This window comes from Nasonia vitripennis (genome assembly GCF_009193385.2).
Source record: "Nasonia vitripennis strain AsymCx chromosome 4 unlocalized genomic scaffold, Nvit_psr_1.1 chr4_random0003, whole genome shotgun sequence".
Classification (NCBI taxonomy): Eukaryota; Metazoa; Arthropoda; class Insecta; order Hymenoptera; family Pteromalidae; genus Nasonia; species Nasonia vitripennis.
In genome coordinates this window covers 2,840,811-2,862,104 of record NW_022279638.1, presented here as the reverse complement: position 1 = coordinate 2,862,104, position 21,294 = coordinate 2,840,811, and the positions used below count along the sequence as shown (strand labels likewise).

The 21,294-nt window shown below is 35.3% G+C and overlaps 1 protein-coding gene across 10 annotated transcripts in view; it reads left to right on the top strand.

Moving 5' to 3' along the window:
• The window catches only part of LOC100679705 (nuclear pore complex protein Nup98-Nup96), a 429,239-nt gene that overhangs the window by 317,689 nt on the left and 90,256 nt on the right, over positions 1 to 21,294 (top strand). For 9 of the 10 annotated variants that reach the window (XM_031928065.2, XM_031928066.2, XM_032601886.1 and 6 more), the window contains 3 exons: positions 17,998 to 18,274; positions 18,349 to 18,612; positions 18,718 to 19,029. The exons of the other annotated variant lie outside the window; for it this stretch is intronic. In XM_031928065.2, coding sequence (XP_031783925.1) covers positions 17,998 to 18,274; positions 18,349 to 18,612; positions 18,718 to 19,029 — 853 coding nt within the window. The remainder of the gene's footprint in view (positions 1 to 17,997; positions 18,275 to 18,348; positions 18,613 to 18,717; positions 19,030 to 21,294) is intronic. 10 annotated transcript variants of the gene reach the window in all.

Genomic DNA, 21,294 nt, shown 5'->3' with positions numbered 1-21,294 from the left:
ATTGCCGTTGGTAGCGCTTGTGCATTATAATTTATATATTTAATAAATTAAATAATAAAGTTATTTTAATATTATTAAATTAACAGTACATAAATACATTTTAAATTAATATAAAGGCTGCAATTCCATATCTCAAATTTAGTAGCGCTCTTTTAATTATATTCAGAAAATCATGGTATAGAATATGTATACAAAAATTTAAAAATAAAACATGTGTATAATATAAATTTTGAATTTTGAATTTATTAATGAGAACTGAGATGTATAATTCGTAAATGAACTACTGAAAAACTGTAAATTTACTACAAATTTAGTAGAATATTCATTCCAAAATACTAAAATTACAATTTTGTGTAGTAATTTTACAACTTTCAAAATATGTTCCATAATTTCCTACTTTGAGAATAGTAGCTCTACAATACCTCTTTTTATTGGGTACATCACATTTATTCGACAATAAATGATAAGTTAATTCAATAAATAAGTAATTTTAAATAATTTTAATAATTAATAAATTGAAATATAACAACAGCAGCAACTAATTTTATTTTTTTGGTAGCGCATAGAAAATTTTTACTTCCAGTAGATGATGTCCAGGTGTCGAAATCACCTTCATCGCTGAATGACGAAACATGGTTTATGATACAACGCACTCAGTATGCAACAAATATACCAAAAGAAAATCTCCACTTCGGGTAGACGATGTCCAGATGTAAAAATCACCTTCTGGATGGCGAGACATGGTCTATGATACAATGCACTCAGTATACAAAAAATAAACCAAAAGAATATTTTTACTTCTAGCAGACGATGTCCAGGTGTCAAAATCACCTTCCGAATGACGAAACATGGTCTATGATACAACGCACTCAGTATACAACAAATATACCAAAAGAATATTTTTACTTCTAGTAGACGATGTCTAGGTGTCAGGATGATCCTAAGGTTAATCCATTATAAATGTTATAACACTCGGTTCCTGCCGTGTTATAACCAGGGCCAGAAGGGCCCTGTTTATTGTAAATTAACGTCGGGCGTGCAGAAGGCACGGCTCGGCCGACTCAGATCATGCACGTGTTTTTACACGAGCCCGCGGAGGCGGCGTAGGTCGGGTCGTAGGAAATAACACACGAGAAGTTTAGATAAGGAAATGTATATTCAATTGTAACTATACACGGAGGTGCAAACGCCGCACACTTCGACGAACGATAAAGAGAGACGAGAGATATTACCCTGTCGACGTGAGAGAGTGAGAGTGCAGGTACTTACAACCCAGTAGTGGCAGTAGTACTTGACGCAACGGACGTGGGGATGTAACAGTTCGGACGGGCGTCGCAGCAACTCGTCGGTAACGCGCGGACGAATATCGTTCGCTCTCGGGATGCTCGCAGGACTCACAACAAACCCGCGTATATAGTAGCGCGAGCTACTCGTGTAGATAGCGCAGCGAGACTAGCTCTAGTCGCGGTTCTCCCGGCCGTCGGCATATCGTTGTCATATCTCGCCAACGCTGTGCGGCCAGGCGGCAACCGCGCTACCTATGCTCTCACTCTCTCTGTCTCTATCTTGCCTCGTTTCTCGTTCTCGCTCGTTTCGGCGCTCGTTGGCAGCTTGCTGAAACAATAATCTTATTACAATTAGTACATGATTAGCCGTTAGACATTTGACGTGCACTTGGCCGTCACAATGTATATGATGCTACCTTCCAAGTTATACAAAGTTTAACCATAAAAAACCTCGTTTATAATCATGAATGTATTATCAGCGTCAGAATTCCAGGAAGACTAAAATTCCAAGAAGTCCAGAAAAATTCCCTGAAAACCCCGGAAAGTGCAAAATTCAATCTTTACATTAAAATATCACAATATTGGCGCACAAAAAAAAATAAAATCAAGCGGTAGAAATGTTTTCAGATGTTAGAACTAATGTGACAGTTAGAAAAATTTCAATTAGAATTGAAGGGATTTGAATAAATTGAACTGGAAATGACGTTTTGGACAGAAATTTAAGCAAATTAATATTATGTAGTAGTCTAGTAAGCATTACAATACAATGTTCTCTTAAGCGCAACGCATAAGACGATAGATTTGTTGGATTCGGGGAATTCAAGTATTCTGGCAAAAGTATTTTATCTAATTTACTGTTATTACAATTTTCTGTACCGTCGATGGCCGTATATGTTCACTCGTTACATCCAATAGGTTTTGAACTTGTTTGTTAATTTCATCAACATCAATATTTCGGGCTGATAATATAGCACATAAACTCTACTCAACTATCTTGATATCGTTTTTCCTCGATCAATTTACCGAATGAATAAGCAATGTCAGTATTCCCATTCAGAACGCAATGTTCAGGCAGAATGTTGTCATTTAAATCGTTTATTGTTCGATTACCAACTTCTAATAAATATTTAGCGAAATTTATTTCATTTGACCTTACTCTCATATTTGTGGTAAGAGTAAACTTTTTGAAATACTTCCAAAATTCGCTGTATTTAATGGAAAGATTCAGTGTTTCACATCTAGTTCCTCTAATTTTAATTGGAAGAAGTTGTCGAAAATCTCCTAGTATAAACATTTTTCCTCCGAATGGCAAATCATTGTTCATAATATGTTGCAAAGTTTGATTTGCAATTTCTAAAGCATATCTTGGTGCCATTGAAGTGTCGTCCCAGATAAACACATCAGAATCTTTTAAAAAGAGCCCTTCTTTTGATTGTGCTTTAATATTTGAGGATAAATCGTGATACATAGGAACTGGTAAGACAAACGTTTCGTATACTGTCTTTCCACGAGGAAGTAATATGGCAGCAATGCCAGTAAATGCCATTGTACATACTTTAATATTTTTTGATGATAGTAAATCATACAGAGTAGTGTAAATATATGTTTTTCCAGATCCACCTGGACCATCAATATATGTATATATGAGTGGTTCTCTGTGAAATCGAAGATATGAAAATTTTAATTATTGCCTAAACTGTGTGTATGTATATATATATATATATATATATATATATATATATATATATGTGTGTGTCTATGTCTGTTCTACATGTTGTACCTGACTTCCATAAAAAAATTTAGCGCGATTCCTTCATTTGGCTTCGAGTTATAGCTGGTCAAAGTTGAGGTTTTAAGCAATTTTTGCGTATTTTCAATGATTTGTAGCTCATGGCGTATGCATTTTTAACTAAAACTACCAGGATGCTTTTTTTGGAAATATTCTGTATTTTTTAATAAAAATACTTTTAAAGCCCTAAATATATATGAAGGCTACCTTCATATCATATATTCAAATCGCGCTGAAATTTTTTTTAGGATTCAGGTACAACGTATAGAACATATATATGGGACGTTTCACGTCAACCGGACCATCAGTGCACCCTAAGTTTGGGTTAACCTAACAAGACGTTTGAGGTCTCAAAACGATCATCTGGTCAAGGGCTTTTGAAAAAGTTCTGGCCTTTTCAAAAATCCAATGTGGCGCAAAAAATATGGAGCCTGAAACCCACGTTTTCATAGCACATTCAACAAAAAGAATAGTAAAAATGTTCTAATTTGTGAAATATCCCACCAAAAAGCATGTACAACTCATGATAGGACATATTATTGACAATGCTGACGGAATTCCAAAATCAAAAATGGCGGAATCAAAATGGTGGACATTATACCTCCACCAAACCCATTTTACCGCAACAAATGATTTTTGATCAGTTTAAAGTATCGATATGGGGGTTTTCAGGGTCACTGAATCTTATTTTAACCTCGACATTTCAAAATTCGAAATGGTGGATCCGAAATGGCGGACATTATACCACCACCAAACCAATTTTACCGCAACAAATGATTTTAAATCAGTTTAAAGTATCGATATGGGGGTTTTCGGGGCCATTGAATCTTAGCTTGACCTCGAAATTTCAAAATTTAAAATGGTGGATCCAAAATGGCGGACATTATACCGCCATGAAACCAATTTTACCGCAACAAATGATTTTAGATCAATTTAAAGTATCGATATGGGGGTTTGAAGTAAATGGTTGTAAATGTGCTCATCCATAATGTTCTCAACGTAATTAGAAAACTTTTGAATGTCCGGACAAAATTTGCATTCATTCAAATAACAACTTGGTTTGGGATCCTCACATAAAACGAAATTCAAACAATCTTTATAATTCTTCAGAATATTGTTTGAGATTTTTTCTATATTTACTGCGTCAATCATCGCCTTGAAATATTGGTGTATCGTACATACACATACATTGTGTGTACCAGAGGATCCTCCAAAGACACAACATTTTGGTCTCAGTTCCGCAAACTTGGTAAGCCCAATCGGATGTTCAGGAAACTGTTCTTTAAATTGATTATGAAGGTTCTTAATATCAGTAAGTAATAATCTTTTCTGCACTTTTATTTTTTCATCATATAAATAAATACTGACGGTATCTTTTTTATTTGGCATAATTCTGCTGTTAAGATTATTTTCGTAAAAATCTTCAACTTTCTGAGTAGTTTCTGCAGGTAATGTTTTTCCACGTTTTGCAACAGGAGAAGCCAAAACTCCACCTGATACTCACGAAGCCAAAACTCCACCTGATACACGAGCCATTCTGTGAGACACACCAAATTGGTTCATAATTTCAGTTAAAATATCTGTTAGATCATCTTGCATAGGTGCATCCGTGTTTGAAACCGAAGGTGAGTCAGTCTCTGATTCAAAATCAACACTCATACTGACGTTTGGAGATGACAAATCATGTAGTTTGTAAAAGGATTTTCTACATGTATCACAAATCAGTGAAGATGTTGGATAATCAGGATAGACATCTTGAAATTCTTTGGAGATCTTCCTAAGAGATTTGCTGTGTCCTGTATTAATATCAAATGGATTAACGCATCTATCGATACGATATTTTTTTGCAGGAGAAGACATTGTTGTAGAATATGAGAAAGCACAACCAAAACAAAAAAAATGTTAGAAATTACAAAATTACGGCTAGTACAGTTGAACAAAGAGTTGCCGATAAAGTAAGACTTATTCAACAACTGCCTTAAAAAGGATGTTGAAGAAGAAGTCGCCAATGTATCTATTAATGTACCTATTAACTATCCTAAAAAGGACTGTTGGAGAAAAAGTCGCCTATGAATAAAGCCGCAGATGGACTTGCTCACCAAGTATCCTGAAAAAGACTGTTGGAGAAAAAGTCGCCGATGAAGAAAGCATTCCTTGAAGAAAATATTCCTTTCTATGGGTTGTTAAACGTGGGAAGGGGTTGAGGGTGTAGGTAAAAAAGAGGGATGAAATAAATCACTTGAAAGCAATAAATTCATTTGCCACAAAACAGTTTTATTTGCTGAAGTCTTTGCACAAGTTGTCATTGGACACGAGCCGTGTACTTGCAGCATTAGGCTGTTGGAAGAGGGGCGAGGTACAGCGGTGGACCCGGCCTCCTTATGTGCCCTCCGCGACGCTACTTCACTTGTGGGTAATGCGCAGCCGCCTAGCGGCGCGCCGCGGTGATAAGCGCTGCAGCGTGCGTTGAGTGTTCGGCGGGTTGCGCGTTAGCAGGGGCTTTTCGCGAGAGAGCCTGCGGGTGGGTTATGACAAATATCCGCCAGTTTATATTGGCCATATTGAATTTTGAAATTTCGAGGTTAAAATAAGATTCAGCAGCCCCTTAAACTCCCATACCGATACTTTAAACTGATTTAAAATCGTTCATTGCGGTAAAATAGTTTTGGTGGTTGTATAATGTCCGCCATTTTGGATCGGCCATTTTGGATTTTAAAATTTCGAGGTTAAAATAAGGTGCAGTGGCCCCAAAAACCCTCATATCGATACTTTAAAGTGATCTAAAATCATTTGTTGCGGTAAAATTGATTTGGTGGTATAATGTCCGCCATTTTGGATCCACCATTTCGAATTTTGAAATGTCGAGGTTAAAATAAGATTCAGTGACCCTGAAAACCCCCATATCGATACTTTAAATTGATCAAAAATCATTTGTTGCGGTAAAATGGGTTTGGTGGAAGTATAATGTCCACCATTTTGATTCCGCCATTTTTGATTTTGGAATTCCGTCAGCATTGTCAATAATATGTCCTATCATGAGTTGTACATGCTTTTTGGTGGGATATTTCACAAATTAGAACATTTTTACTATTCTTTTTGTTGAATGTGCTATGAAAACGTGGGTTTCAGGCTTCATAATTTATGCGCCACATTAGATTTTTGAAAAGGCCAGAACTTTTTCAAAAGCCCTTAACCAGACGATCATTTTGAGACCTCAAACGTCTTGTTAGGTTAACCCAAATTTTGGGTGCACTGATGGTCCGGTTGACGTGAAACGTCCCACATATATATATATATATATATATATATATATATATATATATATATATATATATATATATACAGTTTGGACAAAAATTAAAATTTTCATCTCCGATTTCACAGAGAACCACCCATATATATCTATGTATATATTTCTATCATGATCATCAATATTAACTGCACGAAGAACTGTATCTACGATTTCCTTTTGTTCATTATTTAAGTTCTCATACTGTTGTTGATCAAGTTCTGCCTGTTACGAGTGTAGAGTGCTACGAAAAGTGACAGACCCCGGACTTGATCGGGATCCTGTGGCTTGCAAGGCAGACGTTCGGCCGCCACCGCATTGCACTCTTCTACTCGCTCTCTTATAGTAATCAGACACCCGTGACGTGTATCCACACGTGACAGCCATTTATGGCAAACTTACTTCCTCAATTTCATCACATGCTACATTTAGTTCGACTATTTGCTCTATTGTAGAAAAATCACTTAAAGTTCTATCTTCTATATTTAATAAAATATTAATATGTGCATAAGCTTTCTGGCGACTTATAGCTAATTCATTTGTTCGTGAAAAATCTTCAGGCATAGAGTCTTTGAATTTATTCCATAATTCTTCAGGGTGAATAGGTTGGCAATGGATCAAAATATGAACAAATAATCGGCCAAGTTGCACAGGCATCATCCACACGATTACTTCCTCCATGGCTCTAATCCATTCTTCATCATTTTCTATAAGACCTAAAGCTAAACATGCCGCTGTAAATATTGGGTGTGTGATACCATCAACAGTTTTCAAGAAATCAAAACTTGTAGCACTTTTAACATGCGTAAAAATAGACGCAAATGAAATAGTTCTACTTGAGATGGATTGAAAACTTTATATTCGGACTTGCCAACTTGAAGCCAATTAACCATCAATCTTACATTTTTTATAAACAAATTTGCTTGGAATATTTGTATAATAATACTGTCTTACTTCTAGATTTTCTAAATTTAATTTAAACTAATCTAGTAACATGCTGCTTGAAGAACTTGAATTTTGTTCTGTAATATTTCTGACATTTATCATAACAGTATGTTGATACGGTAAATGTAATGGCAATCTTATTATAGCATGCCTTTTATCTTGTAATATTTTACGTAATATATGATAACATGCATTAACAGGTCCAACGTACCTAGCATCGAGCAAGATTACAGTGGCAGCGTCATGACCTTTTTAAATATATTTATATAAATATTTAACGGATTTAATACTCATAACTACTTTGACCTTAATATGGCAATCCAATTTGTCTAATAAAATAGGACAATATGGTACGACCCATCTATTATCGACTTTGTTACCATTAGCCTGCTTATATCAAATCTCAGTATTTTTCCTGCAATAATTAGGATAACCATTTTCATCCATATTTGTTTCGTTTACAAAATGTTTAGGAAATTTTTTGGATTACTTTCTATCTACCTGGCACCAACTACCACATGAACCATGTATCATATTTTTTAAAACAATTTCTTGCAATCTAAGATTTTGTGCATAAGGAATTTCAGAAGAAATATATTTATTAACAATCTCTGAAGTGGTTATCTTAGAACCGTAAGCCACAGTTATTAATAAGTGCATGTAGGGTAGACTTCGCTTTTGAAATTTAATTACATATACATATGCTGCAACTTCGCCGAAAGATTTTTTTTTGATAACAAAATCTAATAAGCGTTTTTTCTTCAAATAAAATACCCGAGCTACAATATCTGGTCTATCAGAAGCCTGTTGATGAGGTAAAAGATTTTCTACTATCTCTGGCCATTTGGGATTACATGTCATTATAAGGAAGATGTCAGGTTTACCTTTCCGATTAATCAAGGCCATTGCATCTTGATAACACTGTTGCATGTGGCGAGGTAAACCAATGAATGTTAATGGAAGAATTATTATTTTACAAACTTGTCTACCAATATCATTAGCCGAATTTTGCAAGTAATCATGTAACCCTTGATATGTATCTGCCTTAATTTCTTTTTGATGGTTTTTGACATATGTAATTGTATCTTTTTCAATTTTGACATAAGCATCGACAACATACTGTTGAAATAGATGGCGTCCCAAAAGAAAACGATTAAATTCATTTTGTCTAATAGCTAATTTATATCTTGTGTAAGCCAAACTTGTCACACGTCGATTATTACCACCATCGTTATTTCTATTTAAACACTGTAAATATTGATGCCATCCTTGATTGCCGTAAGGATAGAATAATGAAGAAATCCATGTTTCTACATTTGGGTCCATTGTACTTATATATTGTAAAGATTTTGTGTTTTTATTCCGAATAGTTACGTAAGATTCTGGAGTTTCTCCATCAGCTGTTGTAGAAAAAATAGCAGCTACTTCATTGGTTCGTTGAAAATTGTATCTTCGTGCATCAGTTCCTGGTTTTAATGAAAATAATAGTTGTAATTCTGGTACTGTTTGATCAAAGTTTATTAAGGATTATTTATTTTTTGTATCATCATTTCGTATGATTTAGCAAAGATATTAATTTTTCTCTTATTACCTTATCTGAAATTTCTAATGTTTCATACGGAAGATCAGAATTTTGTTTCATTCTTGAATGTATAGCCTCTAGTGGATCAACAATGAAAAGTTGGCCGTAAGCTAGACTGTTATTTTGTCCTGTATAGCGCCACTTCTATATTGGTGTTCGGATGTTTCATGATACCGAAAAAAAAGCTTATCTTTACTGTTCGTGAGTTTTTTTGACTTATCACTATGTTTTCTGAGATAAACTATGGTTTCTAATAGAAATATTTGTTAAAAAGCCGTTTCGTTTAATAATAAACGAGTTAATATATCACGAATGCTTAAAACAGTATCCCTACTTTTTTCTCCAGTGTGGTAGGACCGTGAAGTTAGCTTTCTAGCTTAAAAGTAGTAGGAGCGTGAAGTTGACCGCACAAGCTATTATGTGTAATACAGTTGGGTATCGCTTTTCCACAGATTTCTATAAGTTGCGCAGAGTAAATGTGTTTAAATTGTCTGCTTGATTTTAAGGTTATGTTTTGGAACAGTAATAATATATTACGATATTTAGAATTAAGAGGTTTCCGGTGCATAATTTGCATTCCGGAGCAGTAACAGTAACTAGTCTGCCAGGGTAGCCGATGACAAGGTTCAGGTTGTTTCCGGGGTCTTGGTATAAAAATCATTCAAGTACGGTGTCTAGGTGTACAGGGTGGCCGGTAACGACGTCTAGGTAGTTCGTCCCATGGTTTTTGGTGTCTAGCTGTGTAAATTATCCGAGGAAGGTATCCAGGTGTACAGGGTGGCCGATGATGAGGTCTAGGTGGAGCGCTTCGTGGTTTTTGGTGTCTAATTGTAAAAATTATTCGAGGAAGGTGTCCAGGTGTACAGGGTTGCCGATGACGAGGTCTAGGTGGTGCGCTCCGTGGTTTTTGTGTCTAGGTATCAAAATCATTTGAGGAATGTGTCCAGGTGTAAAGGGTTGCCGATGACAACATTTAGGTAGTTTGCCCCGTAGTTTTTGGTTGATGTAAGCGGGCTTGTTGGGGTGGCCTGAAAAAAGGCCGAGCGGAGGGAGACGCGGGCGCTGGTCCGTTGCGCTGCGCAGCCGCTGGTGTCTGCAGAGCTCGCTCTCTGGAGAGCGGAGTGGAGAAGGGCCTAATCTCAGGCAAAACAAGCAGGCGGCGAGATGGCAGGCAGTTAGTCGGAGAGGCCTGCTGAGGCTCCTTATCCTTGGCTTCTTCGTTGCCTAGAGAGCGGACACTACTCGGACCTCTCTAGGTCGACTCTTGGATCGAGTCTGGACGAGAGAGGGCCGCCCAACCCGGTGTAGGCTACACCACCCAGTTTGTAAGAGGAGAGAGAGAGGGGGGAGACTCCTAGGAGTCTTTTGTTTTTTAGTTATTACATGGCCTATCCCAAATAGGACTCAAAAATGACTAAGAGGCGCGGAGCGCTTTAGTCGAAGGTCGTAAAATCGACCGCCGCCGTAGCCCTATCTAGTGGGAGCGGCAGCGGTGCCTTAAGGATCTCATTAGAGATGATTCTCGGCTTCCAGCGCTGTCCCGGAGGTCTGTGAGCGGTCGGCCTCCGCTTCTAGTTTATTATATTTAATTGTAGTGAAGCGAAGAATAACTCTCAAGATAATTACTACGTAACTTTCCATGCCATTTTCATTTTTTGTTATTAGTGAACAACTAAATTTTTTTTTATGTATGAGAACGTCATACAAACACTATAAGTACTAAGTACTGTAACACGGCAAAATTTCGCCGTGTAACAACGACGTTCGACGCGGTCGGGGTGGAGCGTCTCAAGGCTACCTGTGTGAATGAGAGAGTGAACATGGCTAAGTGCGTAGTTTCTTTTTCAAGTGAACGATGAGAGAGGAGCAGTGGCTGCGACGGACGAAAAGGACAAAGCGTATGCCGACTCGTGAGTAAGAGATGCGAGGAGACGACGAGCAACGTTGGTGCAGTAGCAGCGACCTTTCACCTCGACAGGGCGTTCAAGTCGGCCCCGCGCACCGTAAGACAGCCGATGCAGGTGGCGGAGCGCTTCGTGGGGTCTACCTACGTGAGCGTCTGATGCAGCAGGACCAGCGTGATGGCAGCTCTCCCGCACGAAAGCCAGGAACAAAAACTACAGCGTCTCGCGTTCGTAGTGACAGATCCCGCCCAAGTCAAGGACCCTGACGACGGGGCATTGGGAGTCACTACGAATTCGAATTTCGCGGCTATCTGCTTCGACATCGCGTCCGCGGGGTTATCTGCGCGCACGAGCGACCGCGCGACTCGGCAACGGCGCGTGAACCGATAGTGTTGCGAGCGAGCGGGCCGTCCGGTCGAGACGCGTTGACCAATCAGCGCGCGCGCGGTACGGCGGCTAGGGAGAGTAGAGTGGCGGCCGCGAGCCGCGAGCGCTCGAGCCCACTCGCCTGCCCCGACTGCTCCCGACGTGCCTCAACTTCAACCTCACCCGGTGTTCCAGCTAGAAGGATTTAAGGTCAGTGAATCGTTTTCCGTTTTCTTCGGTCGTATCCGTCTCGCGGATGAACGGCAGTTCCACGTTCGGTTTCGTGAACGAAAAGGTTATCTCGCTGTCTTTATTTCTTTATCTCTTTGTATTGTGTTCCGTCGAATAAAGGGTTATCTCGTATATATTCTCGAGTAATAAGCTAAGTGTAGAATTAAGGATTTTTATGATAGAAGTGTAGAGTTATTTTGTGAAAACGTAGGTTAATACTTGGTGCCGACACTTGGACGCACGAGGCGTAAGGTGGTCGGGCAATTCTAGGATAAGTCGTTCGGCGTTTGCGGAATTCATGTGCGCCGTAATTGTGTGAGTGAGTGAGAGATGAAAAGTGCGAGCGAGTGTGTGTGATCTGGTTGCTTTCTGAGCCTTGAGACGCGTGCGAGTCACGCGGGATATCTTTCGTGTACGGGTATTTGCTTGTCGGAGTTATCTATGTTCACGGGTCATCTTAGTAATTTGTACGAGTCGATTATAAGTTGTAAGAATTTATTAAGAATATACAGTTCCGTCTGATAAACCATGTGTCTCTATTATCCCGAACCGCCCTCTCTCCTTACCGTTTTCGGGGCTGCAGCTAGCCGAGCAAACCACGTGCAAAAATCCTCGCGCTGGGAAACAAAGAGTCGCGAGACTTTGGCGTTCACGAGGAGCGCCTGGCGCCAGCGGGTCATTTTCCAAGCCCCGGGCGAGGGATAGCACCATAACTGGGGTAGCACGAAAACCCCAGTTACAGTACTATGAAACGGGCATGGCAAGTTACGTAGTAATTATCTTGAGAGTTGTTCCTCGCTTCTTTACGATTAAATATAATAAACTTGGCTTTGTTTGATTGATCTCAGTTCTTTTCTATCTAAAATTTCATTGCGGAATATATCAAACTCGCCTAACCTTTTACTTTTTTAAAAGTTAATTATTTTTAGAGATATACTTGCCCTCGAATTTTAAAACAATATTGTCCTGAACGTCTTGAAGCAAAATAAACTAAGTTAGCATTGAAAGAAGCAAAGGACAATGAATTATTGTAGACTCGTATATGTTAAAAAAAAGTCATTTGATTTAGCATGAGATCCGTTAAACAAATCTTTGAGATCTGTAGGAAAAACAGGTGTAGGTTCTAAATGAACTGCTCCATGACTACAGCAATCATAAAAAAATCCCTTTTTCGATACTTTTTCTCCAACAAAATGCTGTGCTCTACAATGTGTACATAAAATATTCATTGGTCATAAATTATCCTGGAGTACAGGTTGATTTCTGGATTCATCGATAATAGCATTACGTTCAGCCTGTCGTCTACGCCTTTCGTTTTCAGCTCTTTTTTCTCGTCTATTTTCTTGAAATACTTCTTCTTCTTGTGTACGAACTACTCTTCGGGAAGGCATTGTTACATATTAATTATTATATTAATTATTATTCGATAGAAATTAAAAAAAGTTAATGCTGTTAAAATAAGAAATGCAATATGAGTAAAAAGGTAATTAAATATAATTTAAAAAATAAGATTCTATTGATGAATTTTATTAAAAATTGTAGTTTGTAAGTAATATTTTTAGTTGAAAGTTATTTGCAATTTCAAGATTCGTTTTTAATCAAAGTTTATCTTCATTTCAGTAAGTTGTAAGTTTTTAAGTTTGAGTTTAGAAATTTTTAAAGTTTAAGTATTCAAGGTGTAAAGGTGTAATAGGATGTTTGAAGTTATATTGTAATGTGTAAATAAATTTTGACACAATATTATTATAAATGATTTGTCTTCGATAAAAAATTAATGATATAGAAAATGTTTACACTTTTTTATTTAAAAATAATAGTAAACAAAGAAATAAATGCTGTAATAGCTTCAAATGTACCCTGGAAAACCTAAAGCAAGGAAAAACGATAGTATTAAAAAATAGTTATAATTGTTAATGTTGAATAAACAATATAAATACTGATGGTTACATAATTTTAAATTGCATGCATTATTACGTATTTTTCTATGTTACTCTTTTGTTTTTTTCAAATTCTTAAACAAAATATACGTATTTTGAGATTCAAATTAATCTCATGAGAAGTAGAATTATTCATATGCAACGTAAACTCACTTTTTATTGTTTCAAAGAAGTGTGTGTTAAAAGTGACAATCTTATCCTACATGTATGTAAATTAATAGCCGCACACTCAGGACGTGAAGTTTACTATTTTGATGTATTATACAAAGCCAAACATTATACAAAGCAAATTATAATATTTGTGTGTCCAAGATAGCCAGAGATAAGCTTTGAAAGTGTGAATATTGACTATGAGTGAATAGATTAACCCATTAACGTCCAAAAAAGAGAAATCGTAACTCTGTTTTCAACCGTAAATCTATCACATATTCCACGAATATATTCAAAGCAAACATACTTTTTCTGAAGTATTTTTTTCTCTACTTTCCATTTCTGGTATCAGAATTGCGTATTTTTCACTCAAAAATCCAATATGGCGACGTTTAAAAGAAAAAATGCAAAATTTCGATACTTTTTTTTTTTAATCCAATTTCTTGTTGTGTTAACGTTGAGGACGGAACTTTATTTTTCAACTATGAGTGCATAAATGAGTTGTACTTTAAATTCAGTTTGTTCCCGAATCCAGAAATTTAATATGGCGGCTAGAAAATGGCGCCTGAAGCGCAAAATTTTGCCCAAACTTTCATGAATTTTTTTCTCGAATATAATGCATTCGACGAAAAAATCAATAATTGTGTATTTAGCTTTTCAAGTTTTAAAATTGTAATGGCTCCAAAACGCCGGAGAAATGTAAGATCTCAATTAGAGTCTGAAGAAGATTATTCTGATGATAACGATGATCATAATATTTTGGTACCTAATCCAGATGATTCGGGCAGTTCTGGTCAGAGTGACGAAGATTCTGGTTCTGAATCTATTGATAACTTATTACTGAGTACATACGCAGAAACTTCTAATAATTATACGAATGATCAATCTAAATTGGAAAATGAATATATTTATAAATGGATCGACGGAGAAAAAAGTTATTCCTGCAAAGTTGAAAATGAAATATTATTATCTGATAGTCATAAGAAAGACATTAAAAATATGAGTCCAGTTGACCTATTTGGGACATTTTTTTGCAAAGAAATTAAAAATTATATTATAGAATCAACTAAGATGAATAATTGCAGTCTAGCAATGTCAGATTTGAATATATTTATAGGAATAATACTTTTCTCAGCATTCAATAAAAGGAATTTTAAGGTTTTTGATTTTTTACTCAAAAACACAGCGTTATATAAGAAAAAGTTAGAGAATACAAAGTACTTAGAATTGACCAAGAAGTATATCTGAATTTTTTCGAGACGATTCGATGAAATTTTCCAATTTGTCATAAATTGCCAATTGGCAAAAATAAAAAAGTTGCTCAAAACTCAGTGAAAAAATTTAGACATATTCCTTGATTGATTCTAAGCACTTTTTATTCTTATTGATTTTTTCGTCGAATGCATTATATTCGTGAAAAAAATTCGTGAAAGTTTGGGCAAAATTTTGCGCTTCAGGCACCATTTTCTAGCCGCCATATTGAATTTCTGGATTCGGGACCAAACTGAATTTAAAGTACAACTCATTTATGCACTCATAGTTGAAAAATAAAGTTCCGTCTTCAACGTTAACACAACAAGAAATTGGATTTTAAAAAAAAAAGTATCGAAATTTTGCATTTTTTCTTTTAAACGTCGCCATATTGGATTTTTGAGTGAAAAATACGCAATTCTGATACCAGAAATGGAAAGTAGAGAAAAAAATACTTCAGAAAAAGTATGTTTGCTTTGAATATATCCGTGGAATATGTGATAGATTTACGGTTGAAAACCGAGTTACGATTTCTCTGTTTTGGACGTTAATGGGTTAAGTCAGTGAATATTCGACCTTGAATGGTATTACGTTGGCTGTATTAAAGATATACATCTGGCTTTTTGCTTAGTTACTTGTAAAATTGTGTAGAATTAGGCTACGACGGCAGTTTTCATTGAATTGTCTTGATCCATACTATCAGATTCAACTCAATGGCTTTAGCGTCAAAATTGTCATACAGGTGCTGGTACACTAATAAAAATTATATCACTTACAATAATGACAACTTGATGTATTGATGTAGTATATGAAAACAAATTACTATGCAAAATTCTAACCCTCTAGCATTGGTAGTTGTTGAATGAAAGTCATAAAAATATCTTGGATATAATATGATTACTTGTTTTACAATGTTTGTTATTATGTTACTTATTAAAACAATAAATCAAATTGTTATTGTTGTAAGCGGCATAATTTATATTTTGGTTTCAACATCTGTATGAAAATTTTGACGCTAAAGCCATTGAGTTCAGCCTCTCGGTAAATTGTATGTTCCGTCCCGTAAGTATCCCGTAAGTGCGTGCATAAGTATGTCGAGCACACGTGACGAGAGAGGTTATTTTCGCGTTCGAATCGCGAAGCACGCGTGTAGAGCATTTCATAATAATATGCATGACTACATTACATATTATTATTGTAGTAATACAAATTACAGTACTTAGACTTACCTGGTTCGGATTAAAGCGATTAATAGCGATTAAGCGCACGACAAGATGACTCGCTTAGCAGCTCTCAGTAGTTGCGGTAGCCAGACATGTAATGTCACATGTGAAGCACGCTCTGACGCTCATATTTCTAATCTCAACACGGAACGAAAGCCGAAACTATACACGCTCTCGATAGAGCGCGCCACGCTATGTATAGTGGACTACAGAACTAACGGTTCGCGAAACAAAATTATTGATTACTGATTAAAAAAAAAACAAAGAATTCAAAGTAGCTGAAATGCAAAACTAAAAAATTACATATGATTTAATAACTATACACTCTCATTCGTAACAGAGAATATAAAAAATCAAATTATTAATTATAAATTCAAAAAATCCGTGTTTCTCAAAGAATGATCAATTAGATTTGCCTAGAAACCAATCAGAGTTACCTATGAAAAGCTTCACAATCATACTATATTGGTATCCGAGATTTTACTTTTAAGAAAAACGATACTTTCACTAACATGAAATCACTAATTGTTCTGATATACACCCCTTTGGATTATTTCTACACCTAGATACCAAAAACCACGATGCAAAACACCTAGACCTCGTCATCGGCCACCCTGTACACCTAGACACTGCTCTTGAATGACTTTCACACCTAGACACCAAAAACCACGGAGGATACCAATATAGTATGATTGTGAAGCTTTTCATAGGTGACTCTGATTGGTTTCTAGGCAAATCTAATTGATCGTTCTTTGAGAAACACGGATTTTTTGAATTTATAATTAATAATTTGATTTTTTATATTCTCTGTTAAGAATGCGAGCGTATAGTTATTAAATCATATGTAATTTTTTAGTTTTGCATTTCAGATACTTTGAATTCTTTGTTTTTTTTTTAATCAGTAATCAATCATTTTGTTTCGCGGACCGTTAGTTCTGTAGTCCACTATACATAGCGTGGCGCGCTCTATCGAGAGTGTGTATAGTTTCGGCTTTCGTTCCGTGTTGAGATTAGAAATATGAGCGTCAGAGCGTGCTTCACATGTGACATTACATGTCTGGCTACCGCAACTACTGAGAGCTGCTAAGCGAGTCATCTTGCCGTGCGCTTAATCGCTATTAATCGCTTTAATCCGAACCAGGTAAGTCTAAGTACTGTAATTTGTATTACTACAATAATAATATGTAATGTAGTCATGCATATTATTATGAAATGCTCTACACGCGTGCTTCGCGATTCGAACGCGAAAATAACCTCTCTCGTCACGTGTTAACATTTACAGACTACATGAATTTATATATATATATATATATATATATATATATATATATATATATATATATATATATATATATATATATATATATATATATATATACATATACACACATGTTTTAATAAGATCTCACAACCCGTGCAACTACGCACCCGAAGCTGATGAAAATCTTAGTTTGCTTTGTCTCTTAACTTTTAATAGTTGTTCTTAACAATCTTCTATTGCGTATATTTCATTTCTTTTAATCAAAGTATGTTATTAATTTTATTAACACAATAAATGTCCATAAACTTATATATTTTCATATGAGTACATATATATACACATGTATAATTCCAATATATCATTGTAGTATGTAATGTTTAATTATTCTTTTGTCGTAATAATATATATTTTTGTTGCTTTTTCTACACTTTAATCATCTGTTATATCGTTTTCAATAATTATTTATAATAATAATCAATCAGAATTATATACAGATTACTGGACCATTATAAAAATTAATTTAAATTTTTGATAATAGTACATATTGAAAAAAGTATTTTTGTATCTTATCTTATCGCACCACAAACTATATTAAAATAATAAAATATTATATTGACATATTTTATATTTTAAAAAAGTAACTTTTACATATTTTATTCTTGTAAAACCTGCTCCACAATGAAAAATAATAAACAACACATATGGTCCGCGAGCAAAGCGAGCGTTATTTGCTACTTATATTTTATTCATTTATAGAAGTCTTATTTTATTTTCATGAACTAGCTAATCAGTTGGAAGAAGCATGTAAATTAGCCTTAGAAAATGGTGATCACTGTCTTGCTCTTCTGTTGTCGCAAATGGGTGGCACATTAACAGTACGTGAGCTGATTAAACAACAAATTGAACTTTGGCATGATACCAATGTCGATGAAAACTTGTCTGTGGATCGATTGAAACTATTCATGTTAATAGCAGGATTGCCAACGTTTTCTCGACAAAATAAAACTATTGACGTCTATGGAGGCTTGGATTGGAAGAGAACTTTTGCTATTTATTTATGGTTTGTTGGATGAAAATTAAATTAATACCTGTCCTTTTCTGTTCCTTCGTGACAAAGGTTTTTTTTTTATATAGGTATATATCGAAACCTACAGCTTCAATAACAGATACTTTAGATCTTTATGACGCTTCTTGCTCAAGTATGCCTGACACATATATTTCACCGAGGCCTTGGCCTGATTACTATAAAGAGGAATATCAGACAGACATTACTAGTAATCAATTTCTGTATGATTTAAGTTATCATTTATTAAAACTTTACTGTAATGGAAATCATTCATTGGAAATAATTTTAAATCCCCAAACTTATACTTGTGATCCATTTGATTACAGACTAAGGTGAATATGTAAAACTTATAATTATTGAGTACAATCAATCTTCAAACTGTATAATTAATAAGTACATTTTTTTATAAATATAAGTTTTATTTTATTTTATTCTAGTTGGTTATTACAACAAACCCTTAGTGGCTTGGGGTATTTACATTTGTCGGAATACGCTACATATTTAACACATGCTAATTTCGCTGCTCAACTTGAAAGCTTGAATCTCTGGCATTGGTCTGTTTTTGTCGTTTTACATTTCACTGACTCTAAAATGAGACATAAGGCAGTTTATGACCTACTTTCACGACATGTAGATATCGATGATTCACCAAATTATATACATCAAGAAAACTTTTTAAAAAACAGGCTTAAAATACCTATTAAATGGATAAACTATGCAAAAGCCATCAAATCTTGTAGCAAAAAAAGGTAGGTGCGAATGTATTTGTGTTTTGCTTCCTTCCTCAGGAAGCCCTGTAATAGTAATTTTTTTGAGTTTGTGTAAAAACATGTAGGAAGTATGTTTTAAAGTATTTTTAGTCGAAAAATAGTGTTTTTAGAAAATTTTGTACGCGCGCGTGTGTGTTTCGTTCGTATACGCCTGTATCTTAGCTTCTACTTGGTGGATTTTAAACCACCAAGTTACATTTTCTTTGTTTTTACTAGTACGTAGTGAGAAAACAGTCCGTTTTTACATTTTGTTGGAGCTTTTTTTTCTATGATAATTTTTTAGTTTTGAGATTTTAGTTTTTTTCTAATATAGTTATTGAAAAAGTTAATAAAAGTGAATTTATATAAGAAAATTTATACTATCATTCTTCGTTCTTTTGTTATACACCATTAAGCCTAGTTTTTTAAAATCGTTTTAACTCGAAAAGAAAATGTGGAATCTTTCTAAAAAAAAACATGACTGTTAAAAGTTATTAGGACTATACACCACTTTCATTTAAAGTCATTTCATGGGGCAGATCCTGAGAAAAACATTTAATACTGAAAAAATCGTTTTTCTATGTGGCGCGATAACTATAGTAAAAAGGCAATAATCAAGTTCAAATTTCAGATTTAGTGAGGATTATATAGTTCCTTGATCCCTTTCTTTGGGTTGTTTATGAAACCAGTTAGTTTCAAAGATATTAGGCTTCAAAATTTTGTTTTTACCCTGTATACTCTAAATAATTAAAAACTGCATTGCTTCGATCTCAGCTTCTATTTAATGGATTTTAATCTATACCTAGGCTCGTTTTTCCTGTTTTTTTTTTTTTTTTTTTTTTTGTTACTAATTCGTGAAAAACAAGATTTTCATTCCAACTCGGAAACTAAATGTTGAATTTTTCTTAAAAAATCATGATTATTGAAGGTTATTATGACCATATAGACTACTTTAACTCCAAGTTCTTTCATGAAATAGATCCGGAATCCTTCTGTTTGTTTCGCTTTGGCAATTAACACGCCTTGTCATGACGAATGTCAAAAAGTACAAAAAGTAACTTGGGTTTTGTCAGTGGTTCTAGTGCATTGAGAGGAACTCCGGGAATTAAGATCTTATGCTGCATCGCCGCTTTCTCACGTTGTTATCTCTTCCCTCATTACTATTTCTGAATATTTCTTCCGACCTGGTAATCGGGGTTCTTCTAGGCCTCGTTTTTCCAATACTTGCTAGGACCGCGTCTTTAAGGGATCAAGCCTGGTTTAGATCCTGTAAAAAAAAATATTCTATTGACTAACATTTTTTTATCTGATTGGAAAATTTTTTTTTCTGATTGGAAAAATTTTTTTTCTGATTGGAAAAATTTTTTTTCTGATTGGAAAAAATTTTTTTCTGATTGGAAAAATTTTTTTTCTGATTGGAAAAAATAATCTACACATCTTATAACTTCATTGACCAAAATTCATAACATTTTACTACCTAAATCAGTGTTTTTAGTCACTTGCCACGACTTTTTGAAAGATCCAGACCAACTTTTTTACTCTTGCACTTAAAATGTTCCATTGTACTTATGGTGTTTTTATGACGTTATAATAAAATACGTGAAGAGAAAATTTTAGTTGTTAACCAATAAACAAAATGAAACGGTCATGGCAAGTTACGTCGTAAGTATCTTGAGAGTTCTGAAGTGAATACTTCTATAGGCTCGCCGTGTACACATTTTACTGAGAAGTGAATCGGCGAGCGGCGAACGTCACGGCGGCGCGACAGGCCGATCGTCACGAAAGCAGCGGCAGCTCTTTCCCCCACCACGCGCTCTTCGCCGCGCATGATAGCATGCCCGCACAGCTCAGCTCTTCCCTTATATATCAGCCGCATCTATTTACACACTCTGCAAGCGGCTGTCAGATTTTCTCGGATTTCGAACGCGCTAATATAGCGGTACCTTTTCATGGTACTTTAATTTTTTTGCGTCAACTAGACGACGAATTTTTTAAATATGCGCAAAACGCTTGCAGGTAAAGATTACTGACTTATTACAGTAAACATTATCACTGTATGACACGCTCTTGCGTAAACCTCGATTTACCGCACGCTCGTGCAAAAATCCACTCTCTAAATCTTGTATTACGCACATTGTGTCATAAAATAACGTACGATACTATTATTCTTATTATATTTTCTTTATTCGTATTATATTTTGCCTATCCTAAATTTACTAGTTGATCAATGATTACTTCCGTCCAAAAGTTTTTTTTATCAATTTT